The following is a 21,555-nucleotide window of genomic DNA, read 5'->3' on the forward strand; positions in this document are numbered from 1 at the left end:
ACAGGTTAATATTAAAGCTAAGCAAATACACATACAACAGTGGAAATCAATGTGTATGTTTAAATTGGAGATATCTTTGAGGATCATCTTGATATGAAATAGCGTAGCAGTTCATACATTTCTGATCCTGACTTTTTGAGGCCTTGGGAGCCAAAGTATAGCTTAGCTCTTTGAATCATATGCAGCTCAGTGAGACTTTGCTTCTTTGGCATGGCAGAGGAGATCGAGTTTTGCAAATGATTGCAAGTTAAATTGCCAGGCCTGACATCTGAAAACTACAGTGGAAAACATCCCAAAGCCATGTGTGGTGTATCCACACCCCTGAGAAAGACATGGTTAAATCACTGGGGTCAGTCTAGACACTGCAATTTGGGAGGACCAAATTAGATAGTAGTGGGATAGCAATTGGGTATTGCTTGATCGTTTGAACACAGTATGGTTTTTAGAAGGCTAAGTAGCGTAGTGCTTACTTCAGGGAATATCTGCTACATAAATTTAATAGTTTTCAGTAGTTATCACAGAAATTGAAAGCTGCATTAAAATTCCTCTTACCCTATGTTACCGTTACTCCTAGTGTCCGTGGCATCAAAATTGTACTCCAAAAGAACAAAAGTCCCTTATAAAGATGCAGATTTATATTGTACGTGCTGAACTCATCATTAATGTCAGGCTTTAATTTAGCTATTAAACATCTACTTGCCTTTATGTTTAGAATGGGATATATTTGAGTCATATTTCTCAGTATATGTTATTCTAAACCGTAACTGTTTTAAAATATTCTATTGTATTGATATTTTCCTAGTTTAATTGCATTAACTGCTGGGAAGTATTTCTCCTAGGAAAAGTCTGTGAGACTACAAGACTTTAAATCATCAAATGTAGTTTAAAATGCATTTTTGTTTTGATTCCTTAAGACACGCCTTTATTTCTCTGTGTGGGTAAGTGCTTTGCTTTTCACCAAAATGGTCATGAAATCACCATACCCTTTTATAATAACAATAAATCATTAAGATGAGCGTTTCAAAATATATAAGGAAATTGTAGCCCTGGCTTCAATCTTAACAATGTCAAAAGAAAGGAAAAAAATGCTGCGTTTTCTGTCTTGGAATCAGAATCTGTGTGCTAAAACAGCATCACAGGGCACCTAAAGAACCATTCTAAGATCCAGGGCTAGATTAATTCATCTTTCTGCAGACTCCGATAGTTCCTGGAGTGCTGGGGAGAATTTCCTGTTGCACTTTTTACAATATTAATTACAGTATTTGGGTTTGCTAGAGAGCAGCAACAGCAAGATGCCTCTTGTTATATCATTGTCTGTAGAAACAGAGCATTTTCTTTAGCATCAACAAAGATTTTCACAGTAGTTGCCAGCCACAGTGGTCCAGTGAGACTTCAAAGATTATCAGAACTGACAAGCACTGAGTAAGTGTAGAAATTCCATATAATTCTGCAATGAATTGATGCTCTGGTGATTCAGAGTGTTAATCTTTGTCTTCCAAAACTTTTCTCCTAGAATACTGTCATAGTATTCATGTTATTAAATATCAAGGAACGAAGTGCTGGGGAAAAAGAAAACAACACCTTAAAATAATTAGGAAACAAGATAAAACTGAAAAGCATGGCTTTCAGTTAGTAGTTATGTTGCTGCAGCTACGTGCCTATATTTCAGCTGGAGACAATGAAAAGGTACTCCTTGAATTTTAACACCTTATAATGTTCATATTTGTCACTTTATTTTCTAGTCCTGAAATCACAGAATAAATTAAGGAATGAATTGTTCATCACACTGATGTGATTATCCTTCTAAAATACTTCCAGTGTGTTCACTTTACTAACCTTATATGCAGATATATCAAGATTAGTTGGTTGCACATTTTCTCTTCTTCTAAAATTAAGGAAAGCATTCTGGATACACTTAAAGCTTGCCAAGGTACAGACTAGGACAGACAGAGGATGTTACACTGTTGTGTACGAAAAGGAAAACGACACTGCTTCTTTGGTTCTTTTCATAGTGTTGCTTTTTATTCATTTTGTTATACTTCCTAAACAGTAGTGGGAGGTACTTGCAAAATATTCCTCATTAAAGCACAAGATTTAGCATCTGTTATTTTAATCACTTCATGACACAGTTATTTTTCAGGACATTATAATACCACTGATATAGTGTTATACCGAGCAATGTTTATCATGTGCCAGTAATTTCCAAACCAAATTATCTCAGCAACAGTTTTAAGACATAGCAAGTGTAACCTATTTACAAGCAGAGATTTGATTTGCTTTTTTCTTCAACATCAGCCCCGTTATCTCTGTTGTGCACGACTGCGATTGTGTTATGTGACAGTGGTTGATAATTCATCTGGAATTCAGTGAAGAGTACACTTTACCATTTGTAGCAGGGAAAGAACTCCACTTACTATCCTATGATCTTATTAATTCTACAATGTTAGCAGTAATAACGCAGGGAGATATTAATTTGAGTTACCGTGGGGAGCAAGTATTCTGTATATGGCTATTACTGAGCAATATATCTCTAAAACAAGACTTCTTATAGCAGGTGTGGTTTACTGAACTTTGAAAATAAAAGCAGTCCATTTCAGGTAGCATAAATACCAACAATATCATTACTAACTTGTGCAAAAGCACCTCAGGATTTTCAAAAGATATATTTAAATTCTCCAAATTTAAATTCAGCATTTATAAGTTTTTCATGAACTTTTTCTAGATATTATAGACTTAGAATTCTTTAAAAGTACTTTTATAAGTACAGAGAAGCCATTAAATTAAAAACTTGATTCTACAGGTTCCCATAATCCGAGGTAGTTTTCAGAGAGAGACATCTTATTATCGTTCCTTTTATCTAACACATGCATATTTTCTAAGTATTTTGGTTCACTTCTTCATGGAAACCAAGAAAATAAGTCTTCTTCGTAGTTAATTTTCAAGGTTCAGAGAATTATCTAGGTATGTTTTTCTTTTTCATTCTAAAATGGTTTTATCTTCTTGTCTTCTGAAAATACAAAATAGTTACGTTTTTTTCTATTGATATAAATGTAGAAACAGAAGTATAATTTCTTGAAATATCTCTGAATGCAGCATGTTTACTTTATTCTTTGGAGAAAGAAGACTCTTGTAAACTCATTCAGTTGTTTATCTGTAAACACCACAAGCTTAGCGTTTTTTAATGTTTTGGCTTTACGTTCACAAAGAATTCCTCTGCATTTCTCAGATAGAGCTAGACACTTAAAATGACAGTTTCACTTACTGTGAATTGCACTGTACATATGTAACTTGTCTGTCTGAAAGTCCTAGTGCTTTCTGACTAGCAGAAAGGGTAGGTTGTGTATTGAAAGCAGCAGAAAGAAGTATAATTGAGTTAACTTGACCTATGTAGTGCATTACTCATATTCTTTTATTTCAAAACGTAATGTAAACAAAGGCTAATGCATAAGCTGAAGTTGACTTTGTTCAGCTTATTTTATTTCCATATGCTTCTAATTTCCTTCTACTAGTCACTTATGCATCCTTCATCAGCCCTTTATTAGTTATTCAGTCAGATTTTATGTAAACTGAGTCCTGAGATCTATGTACTAAACCTGGGAAGGTGATTATGAAAATTGCTCATGCAAATTGAGTAAAGGCCCACATAAATTACCAGTTAGAGGCTTAGCTGATAGTGTGCTTGCATATTCACCTGAATTGCATTCATAATTGCAGTAATTATGTGAACAGTCATGAATGTACTTGTGCACACATGGCAACTACATTTTAAAATTTCTTCCTAGAATGAGTAAAATTATTTCTGTGAGAAGTAAGACAGCATAGGCTGAGTTTTTCTAGTTATAATATTTGCTTTAGTTTGTACTAGTAGAGGATGACCTTTTTCTAGAATAATAAAAAAACTGGAAGAGCTGTGGTAGTGCACTGTGAAGTTACACAGTGTTTGAGTTGTACACTGGCATGAAGAGCTCACTTGAAGGCAGTCTTTGGCACATGAACACAACAAAAGAGTGTAGATAGGCCTTTCAGGTTTTTCAAGATATTACTCTTGCCATTTTGAGATTATGTGAATTCCAATATTCCTATTGATTAAATATCTCTTACTGCATCTGGGTATTTGCCTGTTATGGGTACTTTCCAGAGGTACTTTTTGGCAGTGTGAATGCACGCCACATAGATTCCATCTCAGATTTGGGTACATTTTATAAAATTATGTTAATCTGAATTTCAGCCATTAATAGACTGAAAAGTAGAACCAAGATCTCTGTCTGTCAACAAAACTAATACATGGTAAGGAGAAGAGTTTGGGAATTTCAGAACAAACTTCTTGTGATCACAGCAGCCTGAAACTTGGCAATCGTAAGCAATCATACTTTGTATTGTACATATTATTACTTATCATCACTTTCAGCTCATAGGATATGTAGTCCCAGATGGAAGTTAGAAATAGATTAACATGAGTAGACCCTCATCTAGGAAGAAAGAGGAAAATGTCCTTCAGATTTTCTTCAAAATGATAGTACAATTCATCTAAATGGAAATATTTCAACACAGATGAACTTGTGAGGCAACGCTGCTAAAACACCACGGCCATTCCTTCTAGAAACCTCACTGTGGATCTGTGGATTCACAGTTGTTACAGTCTCATCTAGCTAGAAGAAGAAAAATCTCTAAAGCCTAACCTCGTGGTCAATCATTAATCTACTCTGTTAGCAAATCATCCTTCTCTTTCTTCACCATGAAGACACGGTTTTCGTAGCTAGAAAATTCCTGTATTGCAGTTTGTTGTTGCTTTTGTTTTTGTTTTGGTATTATTTTCCTGAGTTCATATTCTGTAAATCTCTTCATTCCTCCCTTTTTCCCTTGCAGACAGTAATTGGCTTCTTAAATTTCAGCATAAAACTTTTCTGTATTTTATTGGATCCCATACGTAGTAGGTGAAATACCTTGAGTTTTGCTACTGTCTACAACAAGATATACGAAACAAATATTATGCTACCACATATCCTTACAACAGACTTCACTGTGCTTCTTTGGCATACACGAATAAAGTGAAATTACTGTATAAACAGTCATAAATCTCACATCCCCACTTGTTGGCTGCCATTTGGCAATGCTGACAGTGGAAGTTTGTAAAATAAAGAAAAAAGGATACTTTCTTAGCTGAACCAAGGCTGCTGCTTTATTCAGAAGATAAATTGAACAACGAGATGCTTCACAATCAAAAAGAATTAAGATTAAATAATGAGTTTTAAAATAAACCATAAGTTGTGATTGCCTGTAGTATATTCCTTTTCAAGATGTTTTGGCCTTTTATTTTTCTAAAATTGCTTTGGTAAGTTTATCAGGCTTTATTAAGGAAGGTATCCAACGTTTAGAAGTATCAAACCAGCAAAATAAAGAGATATTCTGAAATTAAAAGGAAGATTTTCAGGAAGGATTTCTATCATATTCTAATATAACAGATACTGAGCAAAACAGATTTACTAATTTTAATCTTCTGAGACTGCTAGATATCTGTTCATATTCTGCATAGTTGAAAATAAAATAATTGAGATTTTTCTTATTTCAGTTAAAATATTGAACTTGGCAAGCTGCAGATGGATAATTATACTAGAGATGTTAAATAGGTTTTGGAGACAAAATAGTAAATAGTACAATACAGAAGAATGATGGAGTTATTAGCATATCATTAAATCGCTTTTTCCCTGTAAGCCAAGCATATTTTTCATAACTTACAAAAAGCATCTTGCCTAGCAGTCACACATATGCTTAACATTTACAAAACCCACTATATTTGACTACTTCATTAAGTTTATCTTCCAGAGAAAACTATGACAGTATAGTTACAAATATCAGTAAGTTTATCACTTGATAACAAGATCATTTACATTAAAAAAAATCTCTTGTGACTTAAACATTTTTCAGACCTTTTGTTTCAACTTCCATCAGTGCTATCACTCACACTGTGAATTTACAAGACTGCAGCATAGCAACAGATTTGGTAATAGATCTTTTCAGTAAAGTCATTTAAAGTATTCAACTTGTTCTTATTAGTCTAAATTATGGGTTTTGTTATGATGCTGTACTTAATAAAAAGTAGAATTGTATGGGATATAAGTTTTTTTCAGGGTTACTGTTATCAGCCAGGAAAAGTATGATCTTCTTTATCAAGGGAAGTGAACTTAATCCATAATCAATCTGGAATTCACAAAATGCACACCCATAACCTAGATGACTAGTTTTCAACAAACATACAAGTCAAATGATGGATAGATAATGCAAAGTCACAATTCTATATAGTTTAGTGCCAGTGTACATAGATTGAGGAGAGTTATTGGTTTAATATCATTACTGTGCATGGCAATGCAAGAGCTAGCATGTCACAACTGTTTCCATCTGGAACTGAAATGGCGCACAAAATGGTTTGCTCAAATAGGGGTGATATTTTTCAGTGAGCCTAACTCTGAGCTCAGTTGGCTCTGAACCAGCTGAGCCTCCCTAATCCAGTCATACTCATGGTCAAACTTAGCTTATAGTTAATTCTGTATATTTTTTTGTAGTCACATAATTTGTAAGCTACTACTCAAAAAATAATACTGTAGCTTCAGGAAATAATCTCAAGGACATTGCACATCACAGTGTCCAAGAGGAAGAATATAAAGAATTGTAGATTAGATCTGCCTGTGTTTCTCAGTTTCAGAGATTCAACTTCGTATCTCATTGGAATGGAAAGAAGGTCCATTAAAAGTTTGTGTGTAACAGCAGAAAAATTTGTAAGCCTAATGATGAGGGTAATCAGATGATTAGAGCATGTAGTAGACTAAGGTTTTAGTCCTGTATTAAACTTAATGAGCAACAGAACCTTCCTTGGGATAGGCAGATGAAGAGGAACAAAAGAATGCACTGAAGGCCAAAAGTTAGCTGCACATGCATTTTGGATGGGTCACTTTTGAAGGCCTCTTTGCTGTGAATAGAATACTGAGTTTCATGTTTTTTGCCTGAAGTTACTAATTGGAAAGAATTGAGTATTCATTGTCCTTTACTTCACAGGGTGGAAAAGGCAGAGCCCTTTTCACCATCAGGCTCATGGAATTTGCTCACAGAATCACATAATTGTAGGCCTCCGGAAGGGACATCTAGTCCAACCCCCTGCCCTTCAGATATTTATTGACATTGATAAGATATCCTCTCAATCTTCTCCAGGCTAAATAATCTCAGATCTCTCAGCCTTTCTCAATAAAGAAGATGCTCCAGGCCAGTAATCACTTTGTAGCCTCTTCTGTACTCTCTCTAGAAGTTTCCTGTCTTTCTTGAACTAGAGATCTCAGAACTGAACGCAGTTCTCCAGATGTAGCCTCACCAGGGCAGAGTAGAGGGGAAGGATCACCTCTCCTGACCTGCTGGTCACTCTTGTTTTAATGCACCCCAGGATACCACTGGCGTTCTTGGCCACAAGGGCACACTGCTGGCTCATGGTCAACCTGATGTCCACCCAAAACACCCAGGACTTTCTCTGCAGAGCTCCTTTCCAGCAGGTTGACCCCTAACTTGTACTGATGCATGTGGTTAGTCCCCCCATAAGTACACCATACTTTCTCATATCGATCTTTATAAGATTCCTCTCTGACCAACTCTCCAGCCTGTCCAGGTCTCACTGAATGGCAGCACAGACTTCTGGTGTGTCAGTCACTCCTCCCAGTTTTGTATCATTGGCAATCTTGCTGAGGGTAGACATTATCCCTTCATCCAGGTCACTGATGAATATGCTTTAAAAAGAGCATGGACAGCGGGTCAGGCCTCCAGCTGGACTCCACACTGAGTTCTGCCAGTCAGCCAGCTCTCAACCCACTTCAGTGTTTGAAGGGACATCTAGTTCAACAGGTTCGCTAGAGTACATTCAACTATCCCACACTTCCTAAGCTTAACTATGGGAGATAGCGCCAGACGCTTTGCTGAAGTCAAGGTAGACAGCATCCACTGCTCTCCTCTCATCTACCCAGCCAGTCATGACATCATAGAAGGCTAAAACATTGGTCAAACATGATTTCCCATTGGTGAACTCATTTTGACTACTTCTGATAACATTCTTCTACTTGCATAGAGATGATATCCAGGTGTTCTATCACCTTCCCAGGGACTGAGGTTAGGTTGACTGGCCTGTAGTTTCCTGGATCCTCCTTTTTGCCCTCCTTCCCAGTGCCTCCATTACCAGGATACCCACCTCATTTGGCAGCAGGCCCACATAATCTTTTTTGCTATTGATATAGTTAAAGAAGCGCTTCTTGTTGTCCTTGACCTCCTTCTTTAGATTTAATTCCAAGTGGATCTTAGTCTTTCTGACAACACTCCTATATTCCTCCCAAGCGGACAGACCCTCTTCCTACATTCTATAAGCTTTCTTCATCCCAGTTTTTCCGTGAGTAACTTTCTCAACCATGCAGTTCTCCTTTGCCTGATTTCTTACTCTTAGGGATGTTGAGCTTGGAGTAAGTGGTGCATGAAAATCAACCTACTCTCTTGGGCCCCCTTACTTTCCGGTGTTGTAACCCATGGGTCCTTGCAGAGGTCAAAGCTGGCTTTCCTTAAGTCCAGGGTTGCATTGTGTTGTCATTGTGTATTGAAATAATTCAGCTAAAAGAAATTTAGGAATTATCTTTTTCAGAAAGTGACAAGAATCAAGGAAGAGAATGAACCAACATTATATACACTGTGGAATCATCAAGAGTATTGTGCAATTATGTATCCTAAATTTCATATTTCACTTTGCTGTATTTTTCCCTGTTTTACCTGTCATTAATGCATGCAGATCTAGTAGATTCCGCTTGGACAGCCAGCCCTCACTGAAACTAACCTCATTAAATCAGTACAAGAGCCTGAACTGACCGGAATTCAAAGGATTACTTGGTCATTCAACGGTTCTACATCTTTCCTGAACTGACTGGAATTCAAAGGATTACTTGGCCATTCAATGGCTTTACATCTTTCCCAAAGACTTTCAGACCTATCAAGATAGTAAATGACTGCATCTGTATTGTCCTAAAAATACAGACACTAGCATACCCAAGTCATTCACATGGAGCCAGTCTTAACATAATATGGTCAAGTCACATTTTTTGCTGTATGAACATTCTTGAATACCTTCATTTAAACATCCCATTGTCATTCTGCAATTTCCAATTTATTTCAAATATTTTCTAAGTGCTGTGCAAGCTACACTTTTTTTTGAAATATGTAATGTGATGTATATGAATATTTCATTGCAAATTAATTTATTTAAATGCTAAATCCCCTTATCTTCTAAATATTAACACTAAAATATTAAAATATTTAAAATATGTATGACACAATTCAGAGACAGATGTATTGGCATCACTGAGAAACTCAGCTATGCACTTAGTTACATCTTTAGTCCTGCACTGTGCTTTTGCACACTCTGTTCTCATGTGGCCAGCTCCACCCTTGGCAAATTTGTTGGAAAATTTACGAATTATCTACAGGGAATGATACTAATTCAAGAAATACTCTCCATATGTTTTTATTCATGTAAATGTTTTTGTGGAGCTTCCTTTACATTGTGGTAAGTGAGATGGACAATGTGGTCAGGTTGCATTTGTCTGTTAGAGCAGATAACACATGACAGATAACAATAAGGAAAATAGTGTGGTGAACATTTTCAAAAAATAAACAGTGAATGGAATGGAGTGGAATGGAATGGAATGGAATGGAATGGAATGGAATGGAATGGAATGGAGCAGAACTCAACAAAGTTTCCAGCAAAATCATGTTGGTAACTGTGTTGTTTTGGGCCACTGAGAGGAGCAAAGCACTGCCAAGACAATTGTAGTTGTCTCTTTTCCTCCTGCCCTGTAGCAAGCACAGTTTAGCACTGCTTGCAGTATTTCCAAGGATATATTTCTGTATTCCTAGATCCAATCTTTTCATGTCCTTTGGATGCTTCTATTTTTATTGTCTGAAGGAAGGGGAAACATTTTTGTCTTTCACAGTCGTCTTTTTTATTTCCTTTGTTGTGATAAAAGGCTATTGATTTGGGTGCATTTGTGTGAACCTGTGAATACACTGCTGACTCAGGTGTTCTTTTGCATCACCAAAATAAACATGAAATTGACCATTGTTTTCCTTATGTAAATAATTGGAGAAATAGAAAATAGTTCTGTTGATATTTGCAAAATGCATTGAGGGGATAATATTGTTATCAGGAGATGTGTTCCAGAATATTTGACTTGCACGTCCTAGATTCCATTTGTCTGCTGTCTACCTATACCTGCTGTTAAGTATTAGTCACTTTAAAAAGGGAAAAGATAACACACATTATTCACCATTAATTCTTTAAAATGAGTCATTATTAAAAGCTTAATTGTTTGCTGAGAGGATCCAAATAAGTGGACTTTGCAAGATCAAACAAAATTGGAGATATTTGTCCAAATTAAAATGGAAACATGCATCTAGAATGTACCAAATGAACATGTATGCTCCTGTAATAATAATTTTATTATCTTCAGCTTCCAGGCCAGACTTTTAATTATGACCCTTTATATCAGTGAAAACCATGTATTCAGGATTAAAAACCTATTTCTTTAACTAGTCTGGTTAAAGACTGTGGTTTGATATATTCTATGCTACAACTTTTATAAAAACCAGAGAACACTTCTAATAACACTTTTCTAATTTCATGGTTCAGTGCACAGTCAGTAAAGATTTAAATAATTCAGAAAGAAAGCCTATTCTGTTTCTTTATTAGAAGTTTGAGTCAGGCAAATTCTTTGACATTTAATAGGTTTTTAACCCTTTTAATAACTTCTTATAATGAAATTTATTGGAGGTTGTTTTAAATAAAGGGTTATTATATTAGAGTGAATAGCAGTCAGTAGTTTTTTATGATTAGTTTTGAGACCTTAGTCCTGTGTGACTCAAAGGATATTAAAACATAAAAAGAAAAGAATGTTAACAGTCACCAAATTAACTGTATACTGAGAAATATAGAAACTGTATATTATTGCATTCTTGTCATTATGTGATTGCACTATAAAATTTTGCAGTCAAATTTTGAGTATATAATTTTTTTAAAGGAGCTTAAGATCACTTACAGAAAGAATACTATGTAAAGCAACAAAAAGTGGTTCAATTTGTAACAGAATGATTTTGGAAGGATTAGAGTAGTAAAATTAATAGGATGGGGTTTTTGTTGTTGTTGTTTTGCTTTTTTTTTTTTTTCTTCATGTTAGGGTTCTTTTTACATGTGAGGTTTTCGCTGTTTGATTTTAAGACTATTTTCCTAATGAACAGAAAATTTGAATGACCCATTCATTTTGTCTTGAACATGCACTGGGCATAGATATAAAATGCACGTGTATACAGTACTAAGTATTTCCCAAATACCCACTTACTTTAAAACTCAGTTTTTCATTATGCAGTTAGCTGATACAGAAGAGAATTGTAAAAATGAGATGATGAAAACACACATCCTTTTTTCTATTAGGTGATGCTTTGGGTTATTCCTTTTAATGTGTTCTAAATAGTTCTCTGTGGTCATCTTACAGTAACTTTAGCTATGATAACAAAACTTTCTTTAGCAGTCATCCTTTTATGTATATGAAAGAAGGCTTGGTTATATAAGAAGGCTTATGTATATAAAAGAAGGCTTGGTTACAGATATGATTCCTACTTTTACTGTATGCAAAGATCTGTGGAACTTAGTGTTTGATCTGCCTTCGTTCCTGGCAGGACATACACATTAGTTACAGCTTTATCTGCTCTGACCAGTGAATCCTAACTTGTCAGATTTCAAACTTCTAAATACTGGGGTCACATTTTTGTTCTTCTCTATTGTACAAATACAAATGTTGAACTAGTTTTATATTACCACTTTGAATAGCATCAACACGTTGTGAAACTACACATGAAGCGGCATGGCTTGATTTTAATTCAATTGAAATTTATCTAAAACCTAACTACAGATATATAGTGAATAACCATGGGGTATCACAGCACAAACCTGCTGGAGTTCATGAAGAGTTTGGACAGCATTCTCAGAAATATTTTTTTTTAATTTGGGGTAGTCTTTTGTGGAGCCAGTAGATAGACCTGATGACCTTTGTGATCTTATGACCACTGCTAACCATCATTTGGGAGTTTGCAATGAGTGGAACAAACATTCAGTTTTAATACGGCACACATGCCGGCAAAAGTTGTTCTGGGAATATCACTGAGAATACTAATAACAGAAATCCCTTCAGCTGACCAAGGAACATCAGTGGCACCTATAATGGTGTCAGAGATGAATGACATCAGTGAAGAAGGGTTAGGATTAGGGTTATTGCTCTTCTCTCAATACTGTGGATATTATCAAAGGTAGAACTTCAAGATTCCCTGGGTTTTTCTCTCAAAATCTTTATTTGAATTAATTAATTGTGCTGTACTTTCCTGTTTTCCAGTGGGAAGAAGTTAATTTTCCTACTAGTAGTTGATGTGGTGTTGTGTTTTGGATTGAGGATGAGAATGAAGTTGATAACACACCACTGTTTTGTTATTGCTGAGCAGACTCAGTTAAGGACTTTTCCGCTTCTCAAAATGCTCTGCCAGTGAGGATCTGGGGGTACACAGGGAGATGGGAGGGGGCAGAACTAGGACAGCTGTCCCAAACAGGCCAGAGGGATACCTCATACCATATGGTGTCATGCAGAAAACAAAATGAGGGAATTGGTGGGAGGGCAGCTGCTTCTTGGGGTCTGGCTGGGTGTCAGTCAACTAGTGGTGAGCAATTGCATTGTGCATCACTTGCTATGTATATTATTATTGTTATTATTAGTTATTATTACCCTATCCTTCTCTATACTGTTAAACTGTTTTTATCTCAAGCAAAGAGTTCTAACTTTTTCTAATTCTCTCCCCCATCCTACTGAAGGGATTGAGTGAATAGCTGTGTGGTGCTGAGTTGCCTGCTAGGTTAAACTGCAACCCACAGCTTCACAATAGTACACAGCAGTATTTCTCACAATAGCATTTCTCTTTGATTTACCTTGAACTTCTAGACAAGAAGTAAATGACCATCAACCATTTCTACCAGGTCCATCAGGAAAGTTTATATGATCTCTCACCTTGTACAAAAATTAAGCAAAAATCCCCATCACACCTGATAGTGATACTAGAGATAATGCCTGTTGTGCTTGCTATGAATTTGCTCAGGATAGTGAGGTATATGATCCTCACTTACTTCAGAGAGTAAGCCTTTCTCCTTCAATTTTAATGTTTTCATCTCCAGTCTATAATCACTAGCATTTCTTGCATATGTTTAGACCTGTCACATGTACTTCATTTTGTTAAGGCAACTTCGCTTTTTTCTTTCAGTCAAGGATTACACTTACTAGAAATGTTTTTAAGTAAGGAGAAACAATTTGGAATCTTACAGCTTTTGAGAGAGAGATTGTATCATAATTCTTAATTATAACAAGAAAAACAACATGGAAATTATTTTGCTAACAACACACTCTGATTGAAACTGCCTGCCTAATGCTTCTTAGAAAAAAACTTCTTTGCTTCATAAAGCAAGCTTCTGGGTTGTTAGTTAAGGGTCCTCCCATTTGACTCTCTTTGCATCTTGCATGAGTAACCAGCTTACATCAGGAAGACGGATTATTAAGGATTTTTTTTTTTAATGCTTTATCCTAGATTCTGTTAGAGACTTGAAGGATTCAATCTGAAAGCTATGTCAGATAAAAATGTGTGTATTTTGTGGAGTTTGCTGCATGGTATTTCAAGAAAGACAAAGACCATTGAACAAAGTCCAGAGGACAGCAGGAAGAATGATCAAAGGTGTAGAAAACACAGCGTATGAAAAAAAAAAATCTTTCAATCTTCAGGTTTGGTTGTTTAGTCTAAAGAAGAGAAAACTGAAAGGAAATTCATAATAGCTTTCCAGTGTGTGCAGCTTTTCTGTAAATAAGGGGAAAAACATTCCTCATGTCCACTGGGAGTAGAGTAAAAAGTAGTAGGTTTAAATTACAACAAAGGAGATTTAGGTGAGACATTACGGAAAAAAGCCCTTTCCACTGTAAGGATAGTTAAGCACAAGAATTGCCTAGGGAGGTTATGAAGAGGTTAGACAAACATCTGTCAGAAATGATTTAGGTATAACTAATCCTGCTGAGAGATAAAATGTTGGGCTAAATAACCTTTTGAGGTCCCTTCTAGCACTATTTTCTGTGATTCTGTGATTAGGGTACTGTTTTCATATTGTCCCACGGTGAGATGATTCTGCGTAGGGATGTGCTGTATTCTGCATAGCACAATTTTCTTAATTATTACTTTAACTTGATATGGAAAATGATGGTCTGATGCTTAATGCAGTTTAGTTTTATTCTTACTACCTTGTGAGCTCTGTGCAGGGCATTAGGAGCTTGTTTTCAGGCAAACAACAAATGGGTTGTTTTGGTAGTGCACTAACTACATTCTTATTAGGTAGGTTATTGGTGGGTTATTGGTACACACCTCAAAATGAGATACTCTTACAGTGATTTTTAATGCATAGTCAAACACCTGCATAAGTAGATGCTCCATTTCTGCTTATAAATAAAATGCAAATGGAAAAAAATATATAGCCATGAAGAGAGTTATATCTTAGTTCTGCATTAGTAAAGCCAAAATAAAACCAGACATGTTCTAAAGCTGAGTATAAAGTTGTGAAACATCCTGAAATTGACAGATGTAGAATGATATTAAAGTGCCAAATATTATTACCTCATCAAACAGGCCATCAAAGGCATCATTTTAAGACTATCCTTATCCCCTGTAGCACACAAATTCTTTAACTTTGTTCTTCTATTTGACATTCTGCCATCAAGCAAGATTTGTCTTCGTCTTTGTATTCAGTGAAGTATGTTTGCAGTATTGTTTCTGAATATTGGATATGACTCCAGCACAGCCACACTGTGGTGGTCTCCATCTGGAAGAACTAGCAAGTTGAAGCTTCTGATTGTGAAGTACTTTGTATGGAATTGGTCATACTTTGCTAGCACTGCTGGCAGAGGATGTGTATGATCAGTGCCACTGTTCACACAGAGATGAGGTCATCAGAATGTTTGAGACAGGGACATACTGTCACACCACAGCAGCAATGGAAGTATGTGGTTTTCATTGACAGGCCTGTTCTTGAAGTCCGATGATTCTTTAGAAATGTAAAGATTCATTATCACATGCTTTCCACAGCATTACATAGGAACTTTTCACAGTTAATGTGGTCAGCTCCCTGTTCTGACTGAGATTTCCATTTTCTTAGATAGCCTCCTTGTTTCTTGAGGAAGGATCAGGATTTGGGAAGGCTCTGCAGTGCTGGAGAGAAGCTAGACAGAAATCTCATCTGTAGATGCAGAGCCATGTGCATTCTCCTTGCTGAGGGTCACAGTTCAGTTCATGGATGTCACTGGCATGTTCCCAGGTATTGCTCTTCTCTGCAGGCAGGTCCCTTAGGGTGTTGGTTTCTGGCTTAGGGAACATGTACTTTAAAGCAACCTGTCTCCATGCTGCTTACTCCTGGTTTTGTAAAGGTTGCCTGGTAGTGATATAAAAATTCAATATCCTTAGAAATATGTATATGCATATTTGGGGGGATACATTCACTATCCCATTGGTGTTGAGTTATCTGAAAACAAGCTGTGTGTTCGATGCTGGAGCTAAAACTGAACACAGACTCTTTAAAATATATGTTATTTTAAAGATGACAAACACAGAAAGCTCTACAGTGTCTATCTGGTAATTGAAGTTCAAGTAAAAAGTTTTTAATAAAGGAGAGTGTTTGAAAAATAACAAGTTTATTGCATTTTTCTTGGAAAAAAAAAAAGTAATTAAAATTATAACCTTTGCTCTGCTTTCAATGAAGTAGGTACTTGGCAAATTCATTCAAAAAACTAAAACAGTTGCTAGTGTTTTCAGATAATGTTTGTTTCTATTCCAGCGTTTTGGATACACTTTCACACGACCACAGTATCACAGAATGGCTGCAGATGGCAAGGATCTTTGGGTTTATCAGTCCCAGCCCCATCTGCAGCAGGTACACCCAGAGCAGGGGTCCAGACCTACATCCAGGTGGCTGCTGAAGGTCTCCCATGAGGAGATTCCACAGCCTCTAGGCAGCCTGTGCCAGTGCTTTGTCACCCACAGAGCACAGAAGTGCTCCGGGTGTTCTGAGGGAATGTCCTCTTCCACTTTGTACCCATTGCCTCTCGCTCTCAAACTAGACACCACTGAAGGACGTGGTTCTGTTTTCTTTGCTCCTTCCCTTTAGGTATTTTTGCAGATGGATTAAATCCCCCAACCCTTACTCTTCTCTGGTCCAAGCTCTCTCAACCTCTCCTCATGGGAGAGGTGCTCCAGTCCTTCAGTCATCTGTGTGGCCTTCCATGACGAACTCTCCAACATGTCCAGTTTTCTCTTCTAGTGGGAGCACAGAACTGTACGCAGTGCTCCAGGTGTGGCCTCTCAGTGATGAGCAGAGAGAGGGTACGGAGCACCACCCTCAACCTCTGACAACACATTGCCTAATACAAAATCCCTTGGAGGGTTCTGAGCTGTGCTTGGCGTTAAATGCAACTGATGGGGTGAGCGGGAGGCTTTAGGGGGTGCCTCTTTTCCTGGCTCACCGGGGACCTGGCACCAAGCGGTATGTCACCTGGTGAGCACCCTTTGGAGAAGGCTTTGGGGACAGCCTGCCTCCCTACTCATCCTGCACCAACTGCTTGCTGTTCAGTGACACAGCTGGACTGGGGGAGATAGGGCCAAGCAGCGGTTAGAACTTCACAGCACAACTGCTTTGGGGTGGATTGTGTGCCAGAGGCAGTGATAATGATAGCTTTCAAGGCTAATATGTTTGAGGGGGAGCTGGTGCTGGAGGAAAGGGAACAAACACTCAGTAGCGATCTTTAAACATATGAATGTCTGTCAGGATTCAGATTTCAGTCTTCAGTTGATTTCTTACACTGCTCTAACTCTTTTCCTCTGGTGCTATAGTATTCATTAAGCAAACTTGAACATATTTGTATAGATAACCCCTTTTTACCAAAAGCTATTAATTTCTAAAGCAATATAAATACAGGTATAATTATGTTTGCAGAATGTATTCCAAATACTTCTCAGAGATACATGTGCATTTAAAGTGGTTAGAATTCCAGAACTAATGCTATTATAAGTTTAATTTACTGCCAGCCAGTCAGCCTTACAAAAATCAATCTGCAGGCTCATAAAATATCTCCCTAAAATTTGTGATTTCTTACTAATGAGAGAAAATGTGAAGTTACAGGTTTATCTTTCCTTTTTCTGTGCCTTACTGGTTGTGAGGTATCCCATAGATTCCTCTGATATCTAGGAGAATGTATATGAGAGACCGATAGGTTATAGAAGTCACAAGGTATTAGAAGTTAAAAAAGAGCTGAGCCATCTTTAAATGTTCTGGATGACAAGTCTAACAAACACTGTCAGTAGATAGATGTGGTTACATTAATACATTGAACCATTAACATGTGTCCTTATCATAATGGAATTTATACAGTGATAGTTGCTGTCGGATTCCACTCGATACTCATGACATGTTTGTCTGATGCACTGAACGACAACTGTATCTATTTCATTTCAGCTCTGAATTGACACTTCAATTTTATATCACCCACATAACACCTTAGCTTAAATCTGAGCTTCTTGATACTCTTTGTCTTTTGTCATGTTTTGGTGTGAAATGAAAAGACATTATAAGGAATCTGTTGTAGTGTGTATGTGTGGTACATTTGACCTCTGGACAAGAAAGGAGTTTCATCCTCCAATGCTTTTAATTCTTATCCTTGCAGAGAATGAATTTGTTGCTTGAATTAAAATAGTGTGTCTTGTTAATGCTGAGAAGCGGTGACCCACATAGCACAATGGATTCATTTGTCAATCCTGCAACTTCTGAGCTTTCTGTTCATATATGTCTCAGCAGCAAATCAACTCAGAATTCATTTAATCAGTCTATCAATGGATCCTTTCTGTCAGTCTGAAACCTTAAAATTCCAGTATTTCATTGGGCAGCACCGGGCATAATAGATTTGGACTTAATACTGGATATTCCAATTCTGAAAACTCCAGCTTCCAAATTCACAGCTCAAACACACACAAATCTTAAGAAGAAAAGTAGGATCTGGAAATAGCCTTGAATTTTGAGGATATTAATATTCTGATCTGGCTCTAAACTTCAGAATGCAAACCTGCCCCAGTTTGTTAACATTTCTGAGATACTCTGAATGCAGTTACAGAAAGCAGTGCCTTTTTGCTCCCCTTAAAAAGAAACAAGCTTTCAGTGCTTTTTGCTATTCTCACAGGCTGAGACTACAGCCTGAATAGTTTGTAAGTCAGTGTTATGCAAATGACAATCACATTCTATTGTTTATTTTCAGTATTTATATGTTTGAGTACTTGCCATTTCTTTTAAGCCTTATATAGCCAATCAGGCCAACAGAGCTCTGAAAGAACAGGACACGTTATTAGTGATATGCTTAATACAGTTTTTTTCCTCTTATAGATGCAAGATTTACGGAATACAGAAGGAGCCCAGTATAGTTCCCATCCTCAGATGGCAACCATGAGGCCAAGGGTTCAACCTGCAGATATTAGGCAGCCAGGAATGATGCAGCACGGGCAGCTGACTACTATTAACCAGTCCCAGCTCAGTGCACAGCTTGGTTTGAATATGGGTGGAAACAATGTTCCTCACAACTCACCCTCTCCACCTGGAAGCAAATCTGCAACTCCTTCACCATCCAGTTCAGTCCATGAAGATGAAGGAGAAGATAGCTCTAAGGTAGGCTTAGATGCTAGGATTACTGTATAAATGGTGGATATTTTTAGGACCTGCTAAATGAGTCATACGGCCACAGTTATTAAGGTGATACTTTATACATTGTTGGTGGTTGACTAAAGTGAATTAAAGAGTTATGAATACAGAACTTATAGTTTCCAGTCAATTCTTCGGGCAGTTTGAGTAAATGACATCATTCTTCTCTGTGAGAGCAAACTGGAATCCTGTAAAATATTAAAGGATAACCATTCCTTTAGGACTTCAGTATAAAGGTTGAGTTTTCTCACTTGCATAGAATGGATGTTTGTTCCCAGTTAAAGATCAAGTTACTGCTATAAAAAAGTATGAACTGTGTGTACAATATGCTAGTCTTTGCAATTTGGTCATAGGGTGAGTAAACAGAACTTCATAGCAACGAGAACAGAAATATCCTCTACAAAGTTTCAAGATCTTACCTTGAAAAACTTGAAGACTCATTACATATTTATGATTTTGGAGGTGCTGACACTGAGGCATGACATGTTTAAGCTTCCTTTTAGCATCGCTTTGGCTTAAAAGAAATAATCATCATTCAAATAAGAAAGTTTCCTTTATTTAAGTGATAAGTGATGAGTTATTTAGCAGCTTTCATATAAAAACCTTCCAAACTTCCCCAAATCCTGAAAGCATCCCAAAAAGTAAGCAAGTATATTAAGTTAATTTTGCAGAGACTTAAGATGAGAAAAAAACCTGGGACTTAACACAAAGTCATCCAGTAAATCAGGCATAGGGCATATGGGAACTGAGAACCTCTTCGTTCTAATCTGTTCTGAACTGCAAAATGGAAGTTGTTATGCCGTAGTGAAAATGTTGTACCGTGGCCATATCTTGTGGGGAATAGTAGCAGACTTGAGAGGAACGTGAGGAAAACACGTGAGCCACTGAGGAGGTATAATCCAGTCAAGAATTGTAATTCTGATTTGTTTTCAAATTGTATTGTTTTTCATGCCTCTAGCTATAAAATAATCATGTAATTGGAGACATATGTTTTACTACATTTTAAATAAATTCAGATTTAAAGTTTTATTTCAGGACTTTCCCCTAATTTCACAAACTTCAGGTTTCAAAGATTACTGAATAATTCATACATTTTAAATGAGCACTTTGTTACTGAGGGAGATTTTAGAATACAGCTATGCAAAAATAATTCCAAGCAGCCATTACTTTTTCAGAATAATTTATTTGCTACTCCTGTTTCATTGCTAATATTTTTTGTACATCAGTGTAAGTATGCAGTTTGTTTTAAAATTCTGGAGAAAACACCAAATCTAAAATTAAAACATCTTTTTTATTTTATTTATCAAATGCTTAATATGTTTAACCCACATTTCTGATGTACTTTTTCACTGCAGCACTTCATTCTGCCAGAAGTATAGAATTGGGGATTCATGCAAGACAGTACGCATATGAAAGTAATATTTTTAATAAAGAAATAATGACTGCTGCAGACCAACTAAAACTTGATCTTTTCTCTATGGAAGCCAGATTATACAGTGTTCAGCTTTTTAACAAGCCATGTTATTTTGGAAACTCTCTTTAAAACATTCTCATGTTCAATGTGAGCAGAAAAAGATGAGAAAATGTACAGAACACAACACAGATTTAAGAAAAACAACTCAGGCTGCAAAAGTGGATACATTGCCTTAAAATTATTCAATAATTGTAATTTATAGTATCAAACTTAATAATGATATTAAACTAAAATGTTATTAAACTAAATAATGATAGAGGGCATAAACTAGTCTCCAACTAAAAAAGATTAAACTATAAGCTTAAAGGCAGGCACATTGTACTATACCTGTCTTCTACAGGATTTCCTATCTTCCTGTAAATGCCTGAAGTTGGTCATATTTGGACCTGATGCAGTAGTTTCTCTGTAATTCCCTCCATAAAAGACAGAAGATCTTGAATAATGAACATAAATAACTAGTGTAATGTTGTAGTTTATGATTTAAAACCCTTCACTGTCTTTCTGTTACACCTCTCTCCCTGGAAGCTGCCAGTGAATGGATATGGATACTTAGGATAAACCAGCTTTTTATGGAGATCCTTTTCCACAGCTACACTAGTAATAAATTTTCTCAGAGCTGCATTGGAGGAGTATGTGAGGTTTCTTCTCACTCCATAAATTTTCTTCCCAGTGAAAGAAGATACTGGATGAGGATGAGAAGAGGTAGAATGGCCATTCTCTTTCATAAGAACCCTTGTCTTTTACCTGAATTCAGAACTTTCTCATAGATGTATGATATTTTATATTACTTGATAGCTCAGGGCAGGAACTCATTATTCAGACTTCAGTATGTGTGCACATGCTGTAGTCATGTAGAAGATATGTATCTCACTAGATTTGAGCAGCTCCATTAAGTCACTAAGATATTCCTGCTATGAGAACTGTGTAAAAAACAGTCACTCTGAATTCGCATTTTTGTTAATAGCACAAGTGACATTCTACTACCTAACCAGCAGAAGATGTTTGCCAATGTATCAATACCGATTAAAAAGACAACATATTTTAAAATGGAATGAGCCTCCATCATCTCAATGTCAGATGACCTCTGCTATTAATATCAGCTAAATGCCCAGCTTTACCTTTGAAGGATAAGCAGATTTTTTGTAGAAAAAATCCCTAAGATCTATACCTCTATCCATCTAGAGAGAGAGAGAAAAAAAAAAAAAAAGAA

At 36.6% G+C, this 21,555-nt stretch overlaps 1 protein-coding gene across 2 annotated transcripts in view; it reads left to right on the forward strand.

Moving 5' to 3' along the window:
* The window catches only part of TOX (thymocyte selection associated high mobility group box), a 217,906-nt gene that overhangs the window by 157,546 nt on the left and 38,805 nt on the right, over positions 1–21,555 (forward strand). Inside the window, exon 4 of one of the 2 annotated variants that reach the window (XM_048939917.1) lies at positions 18,560–18,838. The exons of the other annotated variant lie outside the window; for it this stretch is intronic. Coding sequence (XP_048795874.1) covers positions 18,560–18,838 — 279 coding nt within the window. The remainder of the gene's footprint in view (positions 1–18,559; positions 18,839–21,555) is intronic. 2 annotated transcript variants of the gene reach the window in all.

This window comes from Lagopus muta, chromosome 3, assembly GCF_023343835.1.
Source record: "Lagopus muta isolate bLagMut1 chromosome 3, bLagMut1 primary, whole genome shotgun sequence".
NCBI lineage: Eukaryota > Metazoa > Chordata > Aves > Galliformes > Phasianidae > Lagopus > Lagopus muta.